The following is a 20,884-nucleotide window of genomic DNA, read 5'->3' as shown; positions in this document are numbered from 1 at the left end:
ATTATTAATTATGAATGATATTTATTTTGTTACATAAATACGCGGCAGCAAAAATAAGAAAAATTACACACTTTAACTTTAACTGAGTCACACTTAATAATATAATAATATGTAGATAAAAGTTATTTTTTTTTTGTTAGTTAAAAGGATTTAAATTTCAAATTAAATAATACAAACTTTATAAAGTACTCACAGATAAATTAACATAAATATTCTTAACGCAATGACCTTTGTGTAACTAATTCCTGCTCTGGAAATACTCCATAGTTCATACTATACTTCTATTACACATCTTATGTCCACTCAAAAAACAACGCATGCGTCTGAGTGTATTGCGGTAATCATATTGTGTTTCTTATATATTTACGCACAGGAAAATTCACTTCAAGTGTTCGGATACTATGATCTCTCATGTCAGATTAAGTCATTTGGACTTTGTGAAACAGTTTTGATTTATTACTGACGCGTGTATTTGTATTATGGGAGAGAATTCGAAAGTCGGTGATTCATTTTGCATACGAGCAAAAATAAGCAAAGCTCTGCTATTATTGTCTTGCTAGAGATTGTTCAAAGCTTGACTGGAGCTTTCAGCTTCGCAGTATATTTTATTTCGAAAAATAGTTTACATTATTCTTTGTAGTATAAGGAATACAATGATTTTTTTAATGTTACTTATTTAATAAAAATAAACAAACATGAGTCGAAATGCTTAGGGGCTTTCAAATAAATATCGAAACTTTTCTTCCGATACGATAACATAATATTTAAATGCTTATTTTTGTCGAATTGAATTCATTTCAATATTCAATAATTTAACCATCATTTTTTGTAAAGTTTTTTTACATGCGGAGCATACAGATGTAAATTAAAAAAAATATTTTGTTTTAATATTCTTTGTCTGTTGTTCGCCAATATATAATGTTATATCGTAAATAACATATCAATCAATAAATAAACTGATTTTAAGTTAATATTATTTGACAGTTGTTTTGAGTCGATGTTTCAAAACATCTTGCTCCACAGTATGATCAATAACATATTTTAATGGATAACAAAATAAATATGTAAGTACTGTGAAATGGGGTAAGATTAGACCAACGTTTTTTTTTTCAAAAAAAATTGTTCCAAATTAATATTCTAATCCTTAAATTATGATAAATAGTCATTCAATAGATTATATAAATTTAGTAATATAATATCATGGTTATTGTTTTCCAACAAACACTGCATTTTTGTAATAATAAAAAGTTTCGATACATTATACCCCGTTTACACGTGTATAGATTTACTACTGACAGTAAGTATTATCGCGGCAATAACAAAAAATGCACGTGTAAACACCTATTATCGTGCAAATTGTAAGATTGCATGCATGAATCAAAAAAGTTCAGAAGCTTCTGAATTTTTACGCGACAATTGGACCGTGCAATATCTGCGCCTGCGCAGTAGAACAAAAGTGGCGAACCTACCGGTAAAAAATCGAACTATATCGCGCAGACACTCACTTTGAGGTTAACCGTTTTTCACAATCTGTCCAATAGTACGATAAAAAGACAACATCGCGTCTCGCTTACTCTTGAATAATGACGTGCACGTTTACGTGTAAACCATAAGTAAAGTTGTCATCCCGATAATTTAAAATACACACTATTAGTGCAAGTATATCCATGCTCGTGTACAGACGCTATTATTATAGATATTTTCATTTGATACGATACCGATACCAAATATCGACACATTTTCTTTCGATGTCCCCCCGGACCTGATGGGATCAGCAATGTGATTGCCAGAAGGGCGTGGCTTCAAGCGCCTCATGAGATAGTTGGGCTGTATGCTGACTGCATGAGCAGGGGCATCTTCCCGGACTGTTGGAAGAAGGGTCTCCTTAGGATTATACCTAAGATGAGCACACGACCACCGCATGACCCAAAAGCGTACCGTCCAATCACTCTTCTGTCAGTGCTGGGTAAGATATTGGAGCGGTTAATCAGCAGAAGGCTGGAGGACCACCTTGAGAGAATCTACCGTATCTCGGATAGGCAATTTGGCTTCAGACCCGGCAAGTCTATTGAGGACGCCATCAGATTTGCACAGAAATTTGTTGACGACTCAGAAGGAGTCATTGTGGCAGGCTTCTTTTTGGACATAGCCGGTGCCTTCGACACCGCATGGTGGCCATTAATTCTGTCTAAGCTTAGGCTCCGATAGATCCTGGGGGACCTCTTTGCCCTAGTACAAAGCTATTTTAATAAAAGGGAAGTTATATACGACTCTAGCACTGAATTCATTTACAGGGAGACCACCATGGGGTGTCCGCAGGGTTCCGTGCTAGGCCCCTTGCTATGGAATAAACTTTTTGACGATGTTTTGACGTTACCTCTGCCACCGGGCTGCGCGCTCGTCGCGTACGCTGACGACCTTCTTTTACTAGTTGGCTCGTCGAGCCGTCCGACACTCGAGCGCGTATCTAAGGACGCATTATCGAGAATCCTAAACTGGGGTATGCTTAATAAGCTTGCATTTGCACCTGGAAAAACGGAAGCTATCCTCTTCAAGGGCAGCTCAAGGATAAACATAAATGAGCGATCACCCGCAGTGCATTTCGGCGACTTTGCTATAAGGTTTTCTCGAGAGGTGACCTACTTGGGGGTGGTTCTGGACGAGAAGCAGACCTTTTTGAAGCATGCTAAAGTAATTATGGCTAAGGCCAACTCAGCCTATCAGAAGGTTGCTCGCCTGGCGGGAAACAATTGGGGCCTAAAGCCTCGGGCCCTGAGAATCGCCTACGAGGCTATATTCATGGGCATTGCTGGCTATGCCTCCAGCGTGTGGCATACCAAAGCCTCGCTGACAATTGTGAAGAGGGCTCTGCTTAGTGGACAGAGGGTTGCTCTGATTGGCCTTACTAAGGCCTATAGGACCACATCTTCGGATGCCTTGGCGGTGCTTGCGGGGGTCTTTCCCGTCGACTTGCACGTTCAAATTAGAGGATCGATCACTATCCTTATGAAGAGGATCAATACAACTCTCGCCCGTGTCCCTCTGACACCGCCATCAAGAGTAGAGGGCGTGAGCTACAGAAAAAATGTATCTGAGCTGGTCTACAAGACCGCATATGCGGCATGGCAGGCGAGATGGGTGGCCTCCCCTAAGGGCCGCCAGACTTTTCTATACTTTCCAGATGTCTCGGTGAGACACATGACGAGGAGACTGGTGCCGACCCACTGGACTAGTCAATTCATGACTGGCCATGGAAACTTTGCGGCCAAACTGCAGGAGTTTGGTTTGGCAAGACATGGGTCGGGTTGCTCATGTGGACACGACCAGCAGGACGCAGAGCACGTCCTGTAGGACTGTCTACTGATGGGCCTTGAACGAGCGGAGCTGTTTGCCCGGGTCCGACCCCATTTGGGCCCAATAGGACACGCGGACATGGTGGCAATCGAGGCCAATTATGCGGCCTTTACTAAATTCGCCAGAGCGTACGGGGAGCGGGACACTCTCGACTCCCCTTGCGACTCTTCAAATTAAAGTCACTCTGATAGTTGCCATATAAACTAACATCATGCATTCGCACTTCGGTGCAAGGTTGCATCACCAGTCCCGTGCGGACAAAATGAGGGCTTAAATTCTTTGATCTGGCACACGTAAGGGTTATGTTAGCCGGCCGCGTATGACGTGGCTGCATATACATAACGGGAGCGGAGGTGGAAGTTTTACACAACATGTCCTAAGTATGCTACGTGTGAATATTATCAATCTATTTAACCACAATTACAATACAAAATAATGTCATTGCAATTATAAATAAATAATATGATTCAAAATATATTTAATTTGGTTTAAATGTCATATTTTTATGACTAAACCATATTTAAATCTTAGTTATAGTACTTTCCAAATTATTGGCATTGCTTTTAGCTCCATAAATGCTCCACAAATTATATTTGCAATACGTATAATATCGTAAGTGATGGGTGTCTACGGTAGAAGCAAAATAAAAATAAAACGTATGAGCGATAATAACCAAATTGACCAAATATCACACATCTTGAAGATTAAATAGATATGGTTGGTACTAGATTTGGTGTTTTTTTAAAGAAATAAAAACTGGCTGACGCTTTCGAGATGTATTGCTGGCAACGACTGATAAGGGTGTCGGGATATCTAGACCAATGCTTTAATCTTGCAGGAACTGAGTATCAACGAGGGAGTATGTGTGATTTATTATGTGATTTTTACTGTTTTCCGAAACTGAGAAAGCATTAAGGAGTTAATTGCGCTTATTATTATTTATAGTGAAAGAGGTTGAGAAGGATAATCTAATGCCGGCGCTTCATTGGCACGCAAGTCAGACGATTTACAGTCTTCGGACATTTTTTCGCATGGAGCACCCCAGATCTGCAGACTTTTTAATCCGCAGACCAGGCTCGTTGGATTTCAAACATGTTTGATATTTTACTCTCCGAGTTGCCGGACTTCGTCCGTCGATCACTATGCAAATTCGATTTAACATTAATACGCGATCATTCGGGCCGAAAAAAATCTGTAATTGTTTTGAATATTTTTATTGATTAATTTGTTAATTTACAAATTAGAAAATGAGAGATTTATCAATTATTTTTTATTTGTATTTCTGAAATTCATAAATGAAAACGTAAAACTTGTGTTGTTTTCACTGCTATATTATTTTATGCAAGTCTACATATAAATAACACAAAATTATAGGATTATCGGAAGACATTACAATAATTGCAACTTTTCACTTTTGACAGCTCAACTTTTTATTCGTTCGTTGATCAGTAGCAGAGCATAGACAAACCGGACGTTTTATTGTCTTCGGACTTTTGGCTCGCCAATGGAGGGCTGGCATTAAGTGCTGTTAAAAATTAAATTTGTAGGTGGGGGTAAAGTGAAGTGCTATAGGTAGGGACGTCATATCGAAAGAAAATGTATCGATACCTGGCATCGTTATTGTATCGAAATAAGAGTACCGGTATTCCAGAATATTGATACTTTCTCGACATCCCTAGCTATATGTGCTCACTGTGTGAATAGTAAAAACATCATATTGTGGAATATGAAAATGCAGAGACTGCATTGGATTTGTCACATACCTACACAATAATACAATACTGTGTGAGCTACCAGCAGATATTATGCTATGTAGGTATACACCTTGAGGGCAAGAGAATACCTAGACAGGCTTAAACTGAGATTCAAAGCTACGCCAAGATGGATTCTAGAATGGTCTGCCAAAGTAAGTCAAATGTGATGTCATTGTATCGAAGGTAGACTGGAGAAAGTTTCTGGAAGCAGTCAAGATCTAAGTAGATACCTACCACTTTTTTGTTATTTTATTTCAGTAGTTTATAACCGATACTTGTAAAAAGTCTGTTAGGTTAGGTTACTGTTTCTGTTCACGTGGCCGTCGTATTAAGAAATATAATATTTTTAATTGTTGTGTACTCAAACAAAAAGTAATAATGATTGTTTTGTATAACAATTCCCTAATAATAGGTAATAATACTTTCAGTTGAGATTAGTTTAAAATCATCTGAGACTATTGAGATGCTAGGTGAAAATTCTATCCAATAGATATATCTGAAAAAGTAGTTAAATTATTGAACATACGTCATGGGAACCCAGTAGGAATTGAACCTGCGTCTCTTGTGATTCGCGCCCACGCACATCGACCACAATGATATAGGCATATTATTTAATTGCGACAAATCTTAACTAATGGCTTTTACGATACTCTCTGAAGCGCTTTCTACATTGAGTTACTATTGGCAATCGGTATGTAGGTATGTTCAATAAAAAGAATGTTACATTCTTAAATCTTGTGAATTATTCGTTCAATAAAAAAACAAGGTAGTTTTAATTATTGTTGATTATTAGAAACTTTATTCTGGTATCTATAACATATAAACATGGCTCATGTAAATCAATAGAAAAAATTGCCTAACATCCCCCTATAAAGTTGATACCCGATCCTATAATCATTTTTATACCACTGCCAAGGAATATTTATTTTATTTTCACAATTAGTAATTATTAATGAAATCCTTCAACTGGCCAGAACATCTACCAAACATGACATTACATCACCATATTCAAACCTAAGGGGATCGTATGGATCTCCACAGAGTGGATATGGCATTCACAGATTTTTGTTTTTACAAGAAATGGATGTTAGCCACGTCTTGATAAACCTATTAAATATATACCCTGGATCTCAACACACGTTGATAAAACTCCACGTGAATTTAACCCGGCACCCATACCATTACAATTACCGCTTGGCCATCGTGACATAATGTCGACCACAAAATATATCGTAATTTAATTTATTACTTTTGCAAATTTATCCCATTATTTTAAGGAACTACTACAATATAATAATATACACATATAATATATCATCATCAGCCTGAATCTATCTACTACTGGATGAAGTCCTCTCCAAGCTGATTCCACTTCTCCCCATATATATTATATATTTTTAATAACAAATATTTTTAGTGAGTAAAGCGAATGATAGCAACGCTCAGTTATACTGTTCATCTGTCATCGACTTTAAAATATAATATATATTTTTAATTTTGGGCTTATTCTTTTATAAAATATAAAATTATATACACAATAGAATTATTTGTTAGATACTTAACTTAGTAATAACATTATGGTCAGCGCCAAATAAATATTCGTTGAATGGTTAAACACTTAGGTAGGTAATTATTATCAGATTAGAAATAATCTCCTAAAAAAGCATATCTTTTAATGGTCTTTAGCTCTTTAGTGATACTTGAACCGACGAATTTTATTTCTGCTGGCATTAAGTAAAGAAGCTGAGCAAACAAATACTGTTTGGGGCCACTAATGGAGAAGGGTCATCAGCACGCAAAAACGTTTGCCCTATAAAAGTCACTTCTTCTAGTTATGTCTATTTCTACCCTTTTAAGTAGGGAGATATAAGGTGTTCAAACACATTGAAAATGTCATTAAGAATAGTATGTGGAATCCCTAAAGCTAATAGAGATAAAAATCGATTTGATTTACAATAGAATAAAGCCAACCAAATGATTTAACACAAAAAATATATTATTAATTTGGAACACCTCAGAAATACGAGAATACAATACTTATATAAATTGTATAATTGTAATATGTTATCTAGTCCTATTCGGTTTTTGAATGTTTTTTATGAAATGTATATAATATGTGTCGCTACATTTCAAAATCAGCCAAGTCCACCTTTAGGTATTTTTGACTTTTTTGTGAATTTCTGAAGAACTACTGCTTTCTAATATTTCTGCATTATCAAAATGTGGAATTTATTATTTTCAATATTCTATACTCGAAATAACATAAACTTTCACTCTTGTGACTGTGTATTTGAGAAAACAAAAAGCTGTTTTTCTTCTATTCATCTATTATGGACTTGGCTGATTTTGAAATCAAGCAACACATATATTATTATAATGTAGATGTATTAATTTAAGACAGCTGTAATATTCAAAAATCTTATGTAGCTTCCATTAAATAAAAAAAGTTTATTCGAAATTACATATTTTAAAAAAAGTTTCGGTTATGTGGAATACAGCGGCAAACACATTTTGAAAATAGCTGATATACTGGATTATTTTTTAGGTTAACCTAACCAAACCTAACCTAAACTAACCCAAACAAACAAATCGTCACTAATTCGAAAAAATGACATATTGAGTTAGTTATACCAAAATGTTCCTTATTTCAAACTTTACCGTCCGGAAACCTTCTTAATAAATAAACAGTTTTTATTTTAAAGTCATCCTTTTAACGATTACTTAATAAACTCACATGATAGACCATTTCAAACATTTTAACAACTTCAAAGTCAAATTACTCAAAACTAGTATTCTCCAGTTAGTGTGTTCTGCCAGAACAGAGACGAAATAATCCAGTATATCGGGTATTTTCAAAATGTGTTTGCCGCTGTATTCCACATAACCGACTTGTACCAAAGTTTCTTAGTTAGATATTTTGGTACTGTATTAATATTATTATGTTTGTTTTATTTTTTTCATAGAAAAGTTACCCACGTCTATGAGTACACCCACGGTGGCCGCGCGGCTTAAGCGTTGGACTATAAAGCCGTGGGTCCCAGGTTCAAATCCTGGGTCTGGCAACTACACATATTGTTTTTCAATGTGTGTGTGTGTCAGGGTATAGACCTAATAGGTTGAGCAAGTGGCTGACATCCATTTCTCAAAAAAAAAAAAAAATCTGTCAATACAAACCTCCACTCTGTGGAGGCCCATAATATGATCCTTTTAGGATCGGACATCGTCGCAAGAAGAAAAAGAAGAATGAGTACTCAATGGAATAATACAAGGATACAGCACATATTTATTTAATCTTATTTCATAATCCGTAAGCTTCGTTTCACATACGCAATAGTGTATTTTTAGGAACGTGGAGGTTCGAACCATTGGAAAAATTTGAGCCCCCTCCCATACGATTAAATTTATAAAAATATGTATAAATTAAAACTACCAACTTACCTACTAAACATTATATTTATTCAAGATGATTGTGATAACACAAGGTTGGAAAAAGTTGTATCGCTTTGCACAATATTTTTATTTAATTTGTTAGAAATACATATGCATCTTTTAAATTTTTCGTATATTTTAATATATAATTTTATGTACTACTCTTTTTAACTGTTTCAAATCTTCTGACAAATTTATTACGTCATATTCTTCAAAGAAAATAGCTTAATATGTAATATTTTACCAATTAATAATATAGAGAGAATGTTAAGCTGAAAGAAAAATATCAATTTATGTGATTAGATCATTTAGAATGTCATCTTCTGTATCCCAAAAGTGTACAGTTCAATGACAAAGATACAATTATTTTTGGGAAGCTACAGCACTCTAAATCAATTGAAGCACACTGGAGCGCCGTTTTGGTTCATACAATCCCCAAAATCATCGATCCATCTCATGGAAAAAATAATTTGACCATCTGAGATATATAGGCCATATTATAACGAAAAATCTAAAATAATTATTTTTTAAAAAGCATATAGAATTAGATAACTATGTTAATATTTTCATAAAATTATCAAGCGCTCTAATTCGTAACATTTTACAATTCGAGCGCTGGCCGAAATTAACCTTCCAAAAAATTATAGTAGAGATATAGGTACATAATTATAAATAATTTAATGTAGTAATTCTTATTTAAAATCGCTCTCATTTAATGTTTTAAATTGTCACTGATGACCTCTTTGGCTTAGCAAACATGATATTATAAAAAATATGAAAATTTAAATAATTTGATGAGTATTATTCTGTGAAAAAAAATAAAAAAATCAAGATTTTTTTGCTTAAACGAAAGGTAATTTCAAATGTAAGCCCTCGCTTCTCACCTGTCAAAATGCTGAGCAGAATCCAGGTCACAGTGTGCTTCCCCATCCCTTCTTTGGAAGCGTTTCGATGCTTTGCTTCACCGCCTGCACACATCACTTTGTTTTTTACATACACAAAATTTAATGCACCCGTTTTTAGAACGAATGTGACACATATTCATTGTTTTTACACTGATGTTTCAGTCCGATTCATTTTAAAATTTTCTTTGTATTTCGAATGATGAATTATTTAAATCTTTTATTATTTTTATGTAAATTCAGCTCAGACGTCTGTAAGATAAGCTCAACGTTATTTGGAGATGTAATACCTTATTTATATTCAGAATTATTTTCATCTTTTATTTAATCCTAAAAATCGACGGCGTGACTATATACCTACATGATTTACTTATAAAAAAAAAACTGAATTCCACCAACTCTTAAATTTTATTATAATGCTCAGTCGATTTCAATAAAAATGTGTTATTAAAACACCTAACAATAATATTTAAATACACTTAACTTTTAACAACAGCTATTGTTGATATAATAAAATAAATATTCAGAACACAATAAATTATTATTATCTAGTATTTTGAAAACTTTTAAGAAACTCACTTCTTTGTACCACATATTATTATATTAGTAGTGAAGTGAGTAAAATCTCTCCAAAAATACAAAAATTAAACTAAGATCTTCAAAGTGTTTTCTTACACGCAATTTTCGTCTACTTCCTATATACACATAGAGTTAAAATTCGGCAGACATTTGATATTGTGGTGACAGTGAATTTGATTCAAATCTTGGGTTGGTTCGCATCTCCAAACAACTTCATTAAAAAAAAAACTAACTATTGATATATAACCTTCACTAATGAATTACACTCAAACGATTTCTAAATAGAAAAAAAGGTGCAGTTTGGTTATGAGGAATACAGCGGAAAACATATTTTGAAAATACCCGATATACTGGATTATTTGTTAGTTTAGGTTAGGTTAGGTTAGGTTTATATCGCCTATTTTTAAAATGTGTTTTCCGCTGTATTCCTCATAACCGAACTGTACCGAAAAAAAATATAAAATAAGTAAGTATAGATTTTGTTGATATTTTTTTCCAAGCGGTAGACAGGAAGGAGTCTCAATAGTAACACATTATAATAAATTACTTTGTTTAATTATTTATTTTGGACTATCCTATTATTCTAAATTGTAAGTATTATTATTTTCAGATACCTACCTTACTAATTTAGGTACACATAATATATATTTTAAATACACTATTTTCACTAAAAACTGAAATACCTGTTAGTTCCTACACTTATTCTTAAAATCAAATGATATCTAAATAATATATTCGAAATACTTAGGTACATACGAATTCGTGTATGCTTTTTATACAATACTAAAATCAAAGCTATAAAATATATTGTAAATAAATAAAGCTACTTTCCAATCAGTTCTTATTATAGATTTTACTTATACACAAAGGCATGTTGGTATTAATATGTACGATGTATTTTTATTGAGTGCCCGTAAATGAACTTGACTTCCGTTCCATATCATATAAATTATAAATATACTTGAATGAGATTTTTAGGGGTTAGGTAAGCCACATAGCTTATTCTTAAAGTAATCTTTAACGGGTGTTTTTGCAGTTGGCCATATGGCCGGTTAACAGAAAACGGACTCATTCTAGATTCGTTTATTTACACTGCATGTCAACGCGGTTCCCGGTTACTCATCGGTAAAGCTAATTTCCCTTTCATCGCTTGCTTGTTCACACTTAGAATAGGTAGCGTGTTTTGTTTTTAAATAATGTTATTTTAGATTAATCTTGTATTATCTCTTAGTCAATCGCACATTGAAAATCGTCTCGACTGGGATATAGTCATTAATCAGTACTGGTCGCAACATGGAACTTTCTTCCGTGCGCATAGGTGAGGCTATACCAGGACATTGACGTCACCCAGAAAGCAAACTTGAATGAAATTTTGGAATCATATTTGCGCTGTATTTCAGATGAAGTTTGTTGCGTGCAACACCAGAAGTTTTTTTTTCAATCTACAATATTGCAATCATGCGGTGTGCGGTGCTATATTGAGTGAATTCCACAGAACAGATTAATAAATAGAAATGTAAAAGCCATCGCCATGGAACAAAGTTCTGAAGCTGAATAATTTATGGCCTTATATAATATTGAAAGCACGTTATAGTAACGTGACAAACTTAAATGCATATTATGATACAGAAGTAACTTTTGAAAATAGCATATTATTCTTTAACACGTGTTTAAGTTTATATCATTTTTTTTCAGACTGAGATCTCTAGGCTGTTATACCAAACCCTGTTTATTTAATGTTACCTGGTGAATGCCAATAAAATCACATCGACAAATTTGACGTATTAGAGTCAAAACGAAGTTTTATGTATATTATTACTGTAGTTACCTATGCTTATTAACGTAGAGTAGTTTAACTTTTCATGGTAAGTTGATTGTTGGAAATAACTTAGAATTATCTAAAAAAATCAATAGTTTGGTATGTAACTATTAATAATCTTACAAATAATTGCAATGACAAATTTATTATTGCATACGTCTTAAATAACGATAGATATTCTAGACATATCTGTATGAACCGAAATTTGCTTATCGAATTCAGACTTCTAATACCTTCTCAAAAAGAACAAAATAACCAAATGTTACTTATGTATTTAATATAATATAAACATAAAGCAGCTTGAAAAAAAATATAAGATATAGCTACAATAAAAATCTAAATGGTTTTAAAATGTTAGGTACCGGTCAATACAGATGTGAACATCGACAGCTCAAAAAAATCGTTCGTCATTAGATTAATTTCACGAGAAAATCTCAATCTCGAGATTCGGGATTTCCCGAAATGATGTAATTTTAAATTATCGAGATTCGGGATTTCCAGAAAATAATTCTCGATAATTCCCGAGACGTCGGAAAGATTAAAAAAAACCTGTAAAAATCCTAAAACCAGTGTAAAAACAGACAAATTCCAAAAAAATATGTTTTTTTTTCATTTATGTAAGAAGACAAACAAATAGAAGTAGGAAAACAAACATAATTCCAAATATTACTTATTAAAATAGGAATTCATAAAACACAGACTGTCTCGATGCGTCTGACAATCGCGCATGATTTTGAGACACAAAATTCCCTGATGTTGAAAAAATGCGCTCACTCTGAGTCGACGTTGGCTTACTTGTGTTAAGTACCCCGATCAGTCTTTGAACGTTTTGTATTTCCTGTCAACTTTTTTCATATAGAAAAATCGTTTTTTCATATAATATTTGATAATAAAGAAATCCCGAATCCCGAGAAAAGATTCTCAAGATCCGGGATTTCCCGAAATGTTAAAAATTTCAATTCTCGAGATTCGGGATCGAAAATCTCGAAAATTTCTCGAGAATTCCCGTCGGGAAATTCCCTAAACCTAACTCTAGTCGTCATAATAACTTTTTTTCAATACAATTATAATAATGAAGTTTTACAGTGTAAACGCAAGTAGATACTCACTTAAGCACCTATATTAGAAGGGGTGAAAATAATGGGTACATATTTATTCATTTATTTAGGTAAGTATAATATTACGTCTATCAAAAGTATTAGAATATTTATTTAGGTATATATTCGTATTTGGCGGAAGAATCAAAACATTTCCATTGTTATCCATTAAATAATACAGAAATGATTCATCATCTGTGATGAGAGATCGCTCCATTGTCTGAGGGTAAAAGACATTGTTAAAATATTTGCGTAATATTAAATAATACAAAGTATTTTGCATAGGTACTATTAAACTGTAGCTTTGATTTGTAAAATGTGATTATGAATAGAATATACCACGAAATATAACCATTTAATATAGGCACCTTAGTAATACAATTAAAAAGAGGGGGAAAATCAGGTATGACGATATAATATACATTAGAACTGTCATTAGATAATATTTGTTCCGATATTAATAGGTACAATACGTTATAATACAAACTACAAACAGCGGAAAAAATATTTTAAATATTGTTTTACAACCTAGGTATCTTTATTAATTTTTATATTTTTAAAATTAAAACTTCATTAATATAAACCTCAATTTAACTATTAGATATAAAAATTGCATGCAGTTAAAATATCATCATTACATGATGAGTTCAGAATGCAGGATGTACGAGGTGGCAAAAAACAATTACAATATAATCATCACCGTTTTGGTACTACAAGATATAATTATCCTCTTTCATGTTGTTCCATCCTGGACAATTCAGCGTCGATGGTTTTCATTTGATTTGGTTGCACATAATCAGGTGTCCCGTGGCGCAGTCCTGTCATCTCAATCTAAGCCTTACAGTTTTTCTCTTGACCTATGGGGATGCGTGCATAGCTGGATTACTGGTAAATCCCCTGGAATCTGACATTATATGCACGTAACCGTTTTAGATTTTCATTTTCACATAATGACACGTTATCTTTTCACCCCCTTAAAGAGTGTACAGCTCCTTAACATACCTCGATCTCAAAATACCTTCTTCTTTAACAGCCCCAAAAATTCTTCACAGGGCTCTTCTCTCCAAAATATCCATCATTATCTGGCCCTATTTATTTTGTTGTGTATCTAGTATTCTAACCCATACGTTTATGCTAGATGCAGTAGAGTTGTTTAAAGTGAAAGTGTCTTATTTTTCAGAAGTCTTTGGACACCAAAATAACATCTGTTCACGAGGTTGATCCGCCGATTTATTAAGTGGTTTGTATTTATGACAAGGCAAAGTTTCAAAAGTATCAACGTCAACGATACCGCTACTAATATCGTTAATTGTTGCACTGTGAATAATTGGCATACATTCTTTTTAAGTTTCGTTTATTTGGAGTTTTATGTTTGTAACAGCTTCGTTTACTGAAATAAATGCCTCTTTCAGGACATCTGGGAACATCGGCGTATGCTAAAAATCGAATTGATTTATAGATTATTATTGAATTGACTTTTCATTGACCCTTTTTGAGGGTTTCGATAAACAGAAGGCAGACCAGTACATCTTCCTGTCTAAGTCAATAGAGGCAGTGTTTTACAAGTTTCTCGGAAATATTTAGATCCACCTTGGTGACATAAATTAGTATCTATTTATTGTATTGTATCCAGTATATAAACGGATTATTATACTAAGCTCTATAATTATTACAAAATATATAGCAGGGTAAAAATTTTGTGTGTAAGTGATTGTACATTGGTAACGAGTATTTATGACAAGAAACTAGGAGAATTTTCTGTCAAATACAACTTACTGTTATTATATAAAAACTCACGGTGGTAATAATGAAATTTATATGGCATAATGTTATATCCAGAAATAAGAGTAGGTACCTAAGTCCATCAACGTATTATTAAATATTTAGACATTGAGTTAGTTACTAATAGAGTGGTAGTTAGTTATACCTATTATAATTTATTTTCTACACGATAATATGAGTAGGCACTAAATCAAATTTATATCATTAAAATTGACATGAAGTTGCTACTTACTAATGACGTTTTTATATTTATTTTTCATAATTCTTATTATAATATTCATGCTGTCGGGCACGCTTCTAGCATGATAAATGATCATCGTGAAGTGAATGTGCCAGTGGAATATATATATATATTTGTAAACAAGCATGCTTTTAAAGTTATGAAAAATGGTTTTAAATGAAAGCTCGCGGAACTCAATCTAAATCAACACAGCAAATAGCGAGAGCGTTCCGTTGGAACGGTGACAAAGATATTTCTGGATTACTTTCCACTTACTACATCAGCGGCATTAATCAAGCGGTCGAAATCCGTGAGGTAGCAACCTGCCGCGTTAGGATATTCTCTTTTTGCATTCTACGCAAATTGTTCGGTTTAAACTGTGGGTTGATATTTCACTAAAAATACGCCATAATTATTAATCACACGATATAGTACGTATTTATTATGAATAAAAAATGTTCATTCATTCTTACATCAATCATAATATACTTATAATAATATGTAGATTATATAAAAAAAATTTATATATTTACCTACTCATTTCCTAAAAAGGTATAATATGAACTATTGGTTAAGTGCTGGCATGAGTCCCGTATAAAAGTCTGTATTGGAAAATTTGAGTATGATTTTATAATCAATTTTATAATGTAATTATGATAAATATATGAATGATTTTTATGTCATTATGATGCTCGATCGTTTCCCATAATATGCAATATATATTAATTAATGATCAAATAAAGTATTTTTATATCATTAAATAATAGTGTCATTTTAAGCCTCTTCATTATTTTAAGTAAAGTCATATTTTGTTTCATAATCAAATTAGCACTTTTTCAAATTATTCTCCTTTTAATCATTATGCATGTATTGAATCAAAATATAAAGAGTAAAATAATAAAACAAATGTTTTCATAAGGCAAATAAATCAATAAGTATACATAAGGCAATCATAAACAATAAATTATATATTTTTTCCGTTGATAGTTACAGTACCTACATATTATTATGAGATATGTTTCGTACCTATCATCATCATCATCAGCCTGAATCTATCCACTGCTGGATGAAGGCCTCTTCAAGTTGCTTCCACTTCTCTCGGTCCTGTGCATTGCGTTGCCACGTACTTCCGCAGAACTTTATCATTTCATCGATCCAGCGGCCTCTAGGTCTACCTTGTGGACGTTTTGTACTTCTTGGATACCACTGGATGACTAGATTTGTCCAACGATTGTCTCTTCTTTATTTAATTATATTTAACGTAGGTATATAAAATTTAATAATTTTTTTTAAATGACTGTGTACTTTTTCTTATTGATATTTTATCATAATATTATGTAAAGGGTAATACGATATGACACTTTAAAAGTATAAGCATGGAATATAATACCAACAATTGAAAACAGGAGTTAAAGTGTCTATACTTCAATTATTGACACCCACACAGCTTTAATGTTATTTAATTTTATTTGTTGTATGATATTGAACGTCTCGATCTCTTATTCTATACTATAAATTATTTTGAAAGTACATTATAATATCATAATATCTACGTTAAAATAATACGAAATTTACATAACATATGTATTAAATGTTTTTATTTAAAATCTTGTGATTTATAACATACATATCACTTGCATACTTTTTAATTAAATAGAATCGATACCAATGAAAATAGATTTATAATTACATCTTATTAAAATAATTTAGATGAATTCAAATTGTATTATCAAAAAACTGGTCAGAGATTGCGAATAAATAAACAGTTTCAATTAATTATAATATAGAATATATTTATGACAGTTGACTATTAAAATATTTAAAATTACGATGTGTAATATGCATATATATGTAGGTAAGTATATAATTTTCCATGCAGCTACTGCAATCAATTTATTGTGGAATTATTGAGACCCCTTGAGAGAGTGATTTATAGTATCGATTTATAAGACTATAAGAGTACTTCGTGACTTCCTCAATAAATTAGTGCCACTTTTGCAAAATTTGAAGTAATTTTGAGGAAAGAAGAAGGAAGTTTTTGCGGACGGAAGCATACTCTTCAGTACTTCAGCCATCTGTGGTATAAGTAACCCTTTTGGGAACATTATCTGTACGGGATTAACGACTTGCGTTTTGTTTTCCCTTTCCCAGCTTAAAAAATGCTTCCTATGGCTTATCGTATAACACTGGAGTTTTTCATGCGGCAGAAATGCTATTGCGTAGAAGCTTAGAGATTTTATATACCGGAGCAGTGGCAAATTTATGACGTCATACTTTCCTCGTGTTTATGTTATTGTTATGTTTGGTGTATTTTAGACAGTGTTGTTTCAGCGGAAGCTATATTATTCTATTTCGGGAAATTATACATCGACAAACTATATTTATCTGATGCAAGTCAAATTTTATAAGACCATTTTTACTTTAGGTGAAGTTTGGCAATCTTTTACAATTAGATAGTTTGACAAAAATATGGTAAGTTTACGTAGATAATATAATATTAATTGTTACGTAGTTTTACATAAATACATTTTATACTAACCACCAAACAAAATTGGGCAGCAGGCGAATAATTTTAAGAAAAAGAAAAGAATGATAATAAATACGGCTTTTGTTATCATTTAAAGGTTTAAAGTAAATAGTACAACATTTTTCACGCCATTGACTTCTTTTCTTAGTTCAATTGCCATAATTATGTCGATAAGATTTGGCAACGATGAGAGCGCAAGAAATTTCATCCATGGGCGCAAGTTATCGATCTCTTTAGGGTCAGAACCATTAAGATAAACTCTTTTTAATTTCAACATATTATTCATAGTTTTAAATGATAACACTATCTGTTGTTTTTAATGTATATTTGATCCAGTGAAAAGATCCAATGAGTTGGGTAGAAGACTAACAGCTGTTACTATAAAAGATGTTTGTTAATAGAATCTACACCCTGTGAACGTCTATATGCTCCGCTTACGATTGAAAATGGTATTTTTTAATGAAGAAATTAAAGTAGTAAATTATGTTATACTGATTTTGTTGTTAAGTGTTATGTGTATATATATGTTGTTATGTGTTAATAAATATATTATCATTGAAATGTGTCTTTTTAGAAAAATACGGTTTAATTTTTTCTTAATATCACCAACATTTTGGCCTGTTACAAATGTGATACATTTCTTTCGTGTTAATCGAGTTTGAAGATTGAATCCAATTTTATTATGTTAGTATATTCTGCAGAGTATAATTTTATTTCGAGTGGCAAAAATGTTAGCCGATCAATAAAATATGTCCAATACCGACTAAAGTAAGATTAGTTACAATTATGGTAAATGTCGCAAATGGGGTGATGTTATGACAACAGTTTACGATAAAAATAGTTCTTCTTATTAAATGGGTTGCAAATGTGGCTTAAAATTATTTATGGTTTGATAGTATGCATAAAAGTAAACGTTCTTCGTTATTGGCAGCAATACTTCGATTGATATAATAAATCAGAATAGTATAATTGAATCTTCTTTGTACAAAAAAAAAATACATTGAGCAAAAAAATTCCACCTGTATTTTGTATTTTCTCTCGTCTCACTTCGTAAATATACGTAGAGGATGTAGGTACGTAAATTTTTTTCATGTCACGCCTCTATATCAATTTTGTTGCGAGCAAAACGCAATGAGAGTTTCAGATAAACTTTTATCAGATAAACACGTACAAAACTACATTAGGGAATGGATTTTTTATATGTTTGCGAAGAAATATGGCCACCGCATTGCGTTATTATTATGTTTTCTTTATTAATAATAATACGATATTCATTTTGAGAAGGTTATTATTAACTTTTGTATTTACGTGATAATTCTCCAATAAGTTTATAACTTCCATAGCTATTGGGCTGTGTTTGAAAAATGGTAAAGATATTTCTGCATTATACACACCTATTCTTATATATTAATTATTTATATGGCATCAAACTTCAATTGATTTTCTATGTACCTAAGTAAGTGCTAAATAATATGAAATATATAAGAAACTATTAAATATTTTTGTATTTCGGATATTTTAATTCTAATATCATTTTGTTATAAATTAACACTTAATTATTTTTTTGCTTAGGTATTTATTAAAACCTGAGTTTTTTGAATTAATGTAATTGTCAGGTACCGGCATTTAAAATTAAAAAAAACTTAAATAACGATATTATTTTGTGTATTTTAACATAACTATTTTATTATTGAGAATAACTGATTATAATATAATATAAGCTTCATAAGATATAGTGTCATCAACGTGTTTTTTTCTATAAAACATTATTTTATACAACAATCATTCGAACGATATTCTCGTTTTTTTTTAAAACCGGTTTTAAAAGAACAATAATGACGATAAAATAGGATACACCTATATATAATATTATATTTTAATAATTCATCCAATTTTTACAATAAGCTTGAAAATTCTCAAATATGTTTATGGCGCAATTAATCAAAAAAGCCCTAAAGCGAATTCTTAATGATCCATCCAAACTGTTTGACATTCACCCCTGTTTCAATTTATTTCTCATTAACGTTTCTCTGAAATTCGTATACCTATCTAAATAATGATATTAATAATTCCATCTAACAAATATTTGGTCAAATAGATGTCACTGCAGGCAAATCGTTTATAAACTCTCAATTTAGATATACCTACAATCAGTAAATAGGTACTGTCTACCAACATATTTCCAATATGACACAACTTTAACATATTATTATGTACACACATTGCTTTAATAAAAAAAATATGTACCTAATAATAAATACACTAAAATAAGCTTCTGAATACCATCGTATGTAATTCAAATCATTATTGTAATAAATTATATAATAAATCATTTCATAAAATGATTCAGTATGATATATTTCATTGTCAACTCTACAAAATTATTACACCTAATAAATTTAATACACACCCATTAATATTTGTTTCAAAATTATAAGTAGGTAATTATGTCGTTTGTATCATCTTTGTATGACACTGGAAATATTCTCATCTACATACTTTTAATTAAAATATTATTATTTATTATCTTTATATAATATACGTAGGAAGCTAAGTGAAAACAATATTTTTTTTACAACATAATTATAATATATAATATAATTATTTTCTCATGACATCCTAATTAATTTGTAAATTACAATTATAATGATTTTGACCATTTTAATGTGTCGTAAAAAGGTTATAATATTTTGACCTAAAAAAATATTTTTCTCTATTACATAAACGTATAGGTACCTCTTACAGTTTATAATATTACAAATAAACTATTGTAAATATCTTGTTAAATACATTTTTCTTTCACTAAGAAGTTTCTAGTAATATTTTATCCCGCTCAAAAAGTTTTCTTCCGAAACTTACATTCCTAGTTTATCCGTTTATATATCGTTCACGATATAAACACTGCACTTTTATATTTTATTATTCAGGATACAGCCACACTTAAAATAATAAACAGTATGAATAACAACACGCACGGCAGCGACCCTTACAAATATATGAGGCTTAAAGCATACACCCAATAATAATAATGAAGGGTTTCCATATTATAAGTATACGGTTTGACTATACGAAACGTAAGCTCGGCTAATGCAAGGTTAGGTTTGCCTCAAAACTCGAGAGTTGTTCATCGAACAGCCGCCGCTCGTAGACTGTCGCTGCGAACACTTTCCCGGTCGGCACACTGATACTTCCATTTTCCATACAAAAAATATCCAGCCTCTTATTAGACTACAAATGATCCACTGATTTTTGTCCATGGTGGTATGTATTATGCGAGTACATAAAGAACCTTTTTCTTTTGTACTGTGGCTACTCAAGAGACACATTATTATAAATCACGCCTTTCTCGAATCCTTCGCTTTATTAAATTTAGGATTCGTAGATTTTCATAAATTTACATAAAAAGTTATTCAAGAACTTA

The 20,884-nt window shown here is 31.9% G+C and overlaps 1 protein-coding gene across 2 annotated transcripts in view; it reads right to left on the bottom strand.

Moving 5' to 3' along the window:
* The window catches only part of LOC147072108 (zwei Ig domain protein zig-8-like), an 81,233-nt gene extending 60,636 nt beyond the window's left edge, over nucleotides 1-20,597 (bottom strand). For both annotated transcript variants that reach the window (XM_085946641.1, XM_085946642.1), the window contains exons 1-2: nucleotides 20,323-20,597; nucleotides 9,422-9,691 (exon numbers count right to left, since the gene is read on the bottom strand). In XM_085946641.1, coding sequence (XP_085802767.1) covers nucleotides 9,422-9,515 — 94 coding nt within the window. In that variant the 5' untranslated portion in view covers nucleotides 9,516-9,691; nucleotides 20,323-20,597. The remainder of the gene's footprint in view (nucleotides 1-9,421; nucleotides 9,692-20,322) is intronic.
* Between the last annotated feature and the right edge of the window lie 287 nt (nucleotides 20,598-20,884).

This window comes from Rhyacophila brunnea, unplaced genomic scaffold, assembly GCF_057557595.1.
Source record: "Rhyacophila brunnea isolate RB1 unplaced genomic scaffold, BYU_Rbru_1.0 scaffold_2, whole genome shotgun sequence".
Classification (NCBI taxonomy): Eukaryota; Metazoa; Arthropoda; class Insecta; order Trichoptera; family Rhyacophilidae; genus Rhyacophila; species Rhyacophila brunnea.
Note: the sequence above shows the minus strand (reverse complement) of the source record. Positions and strands in the feature narration are given on the sequence as shown.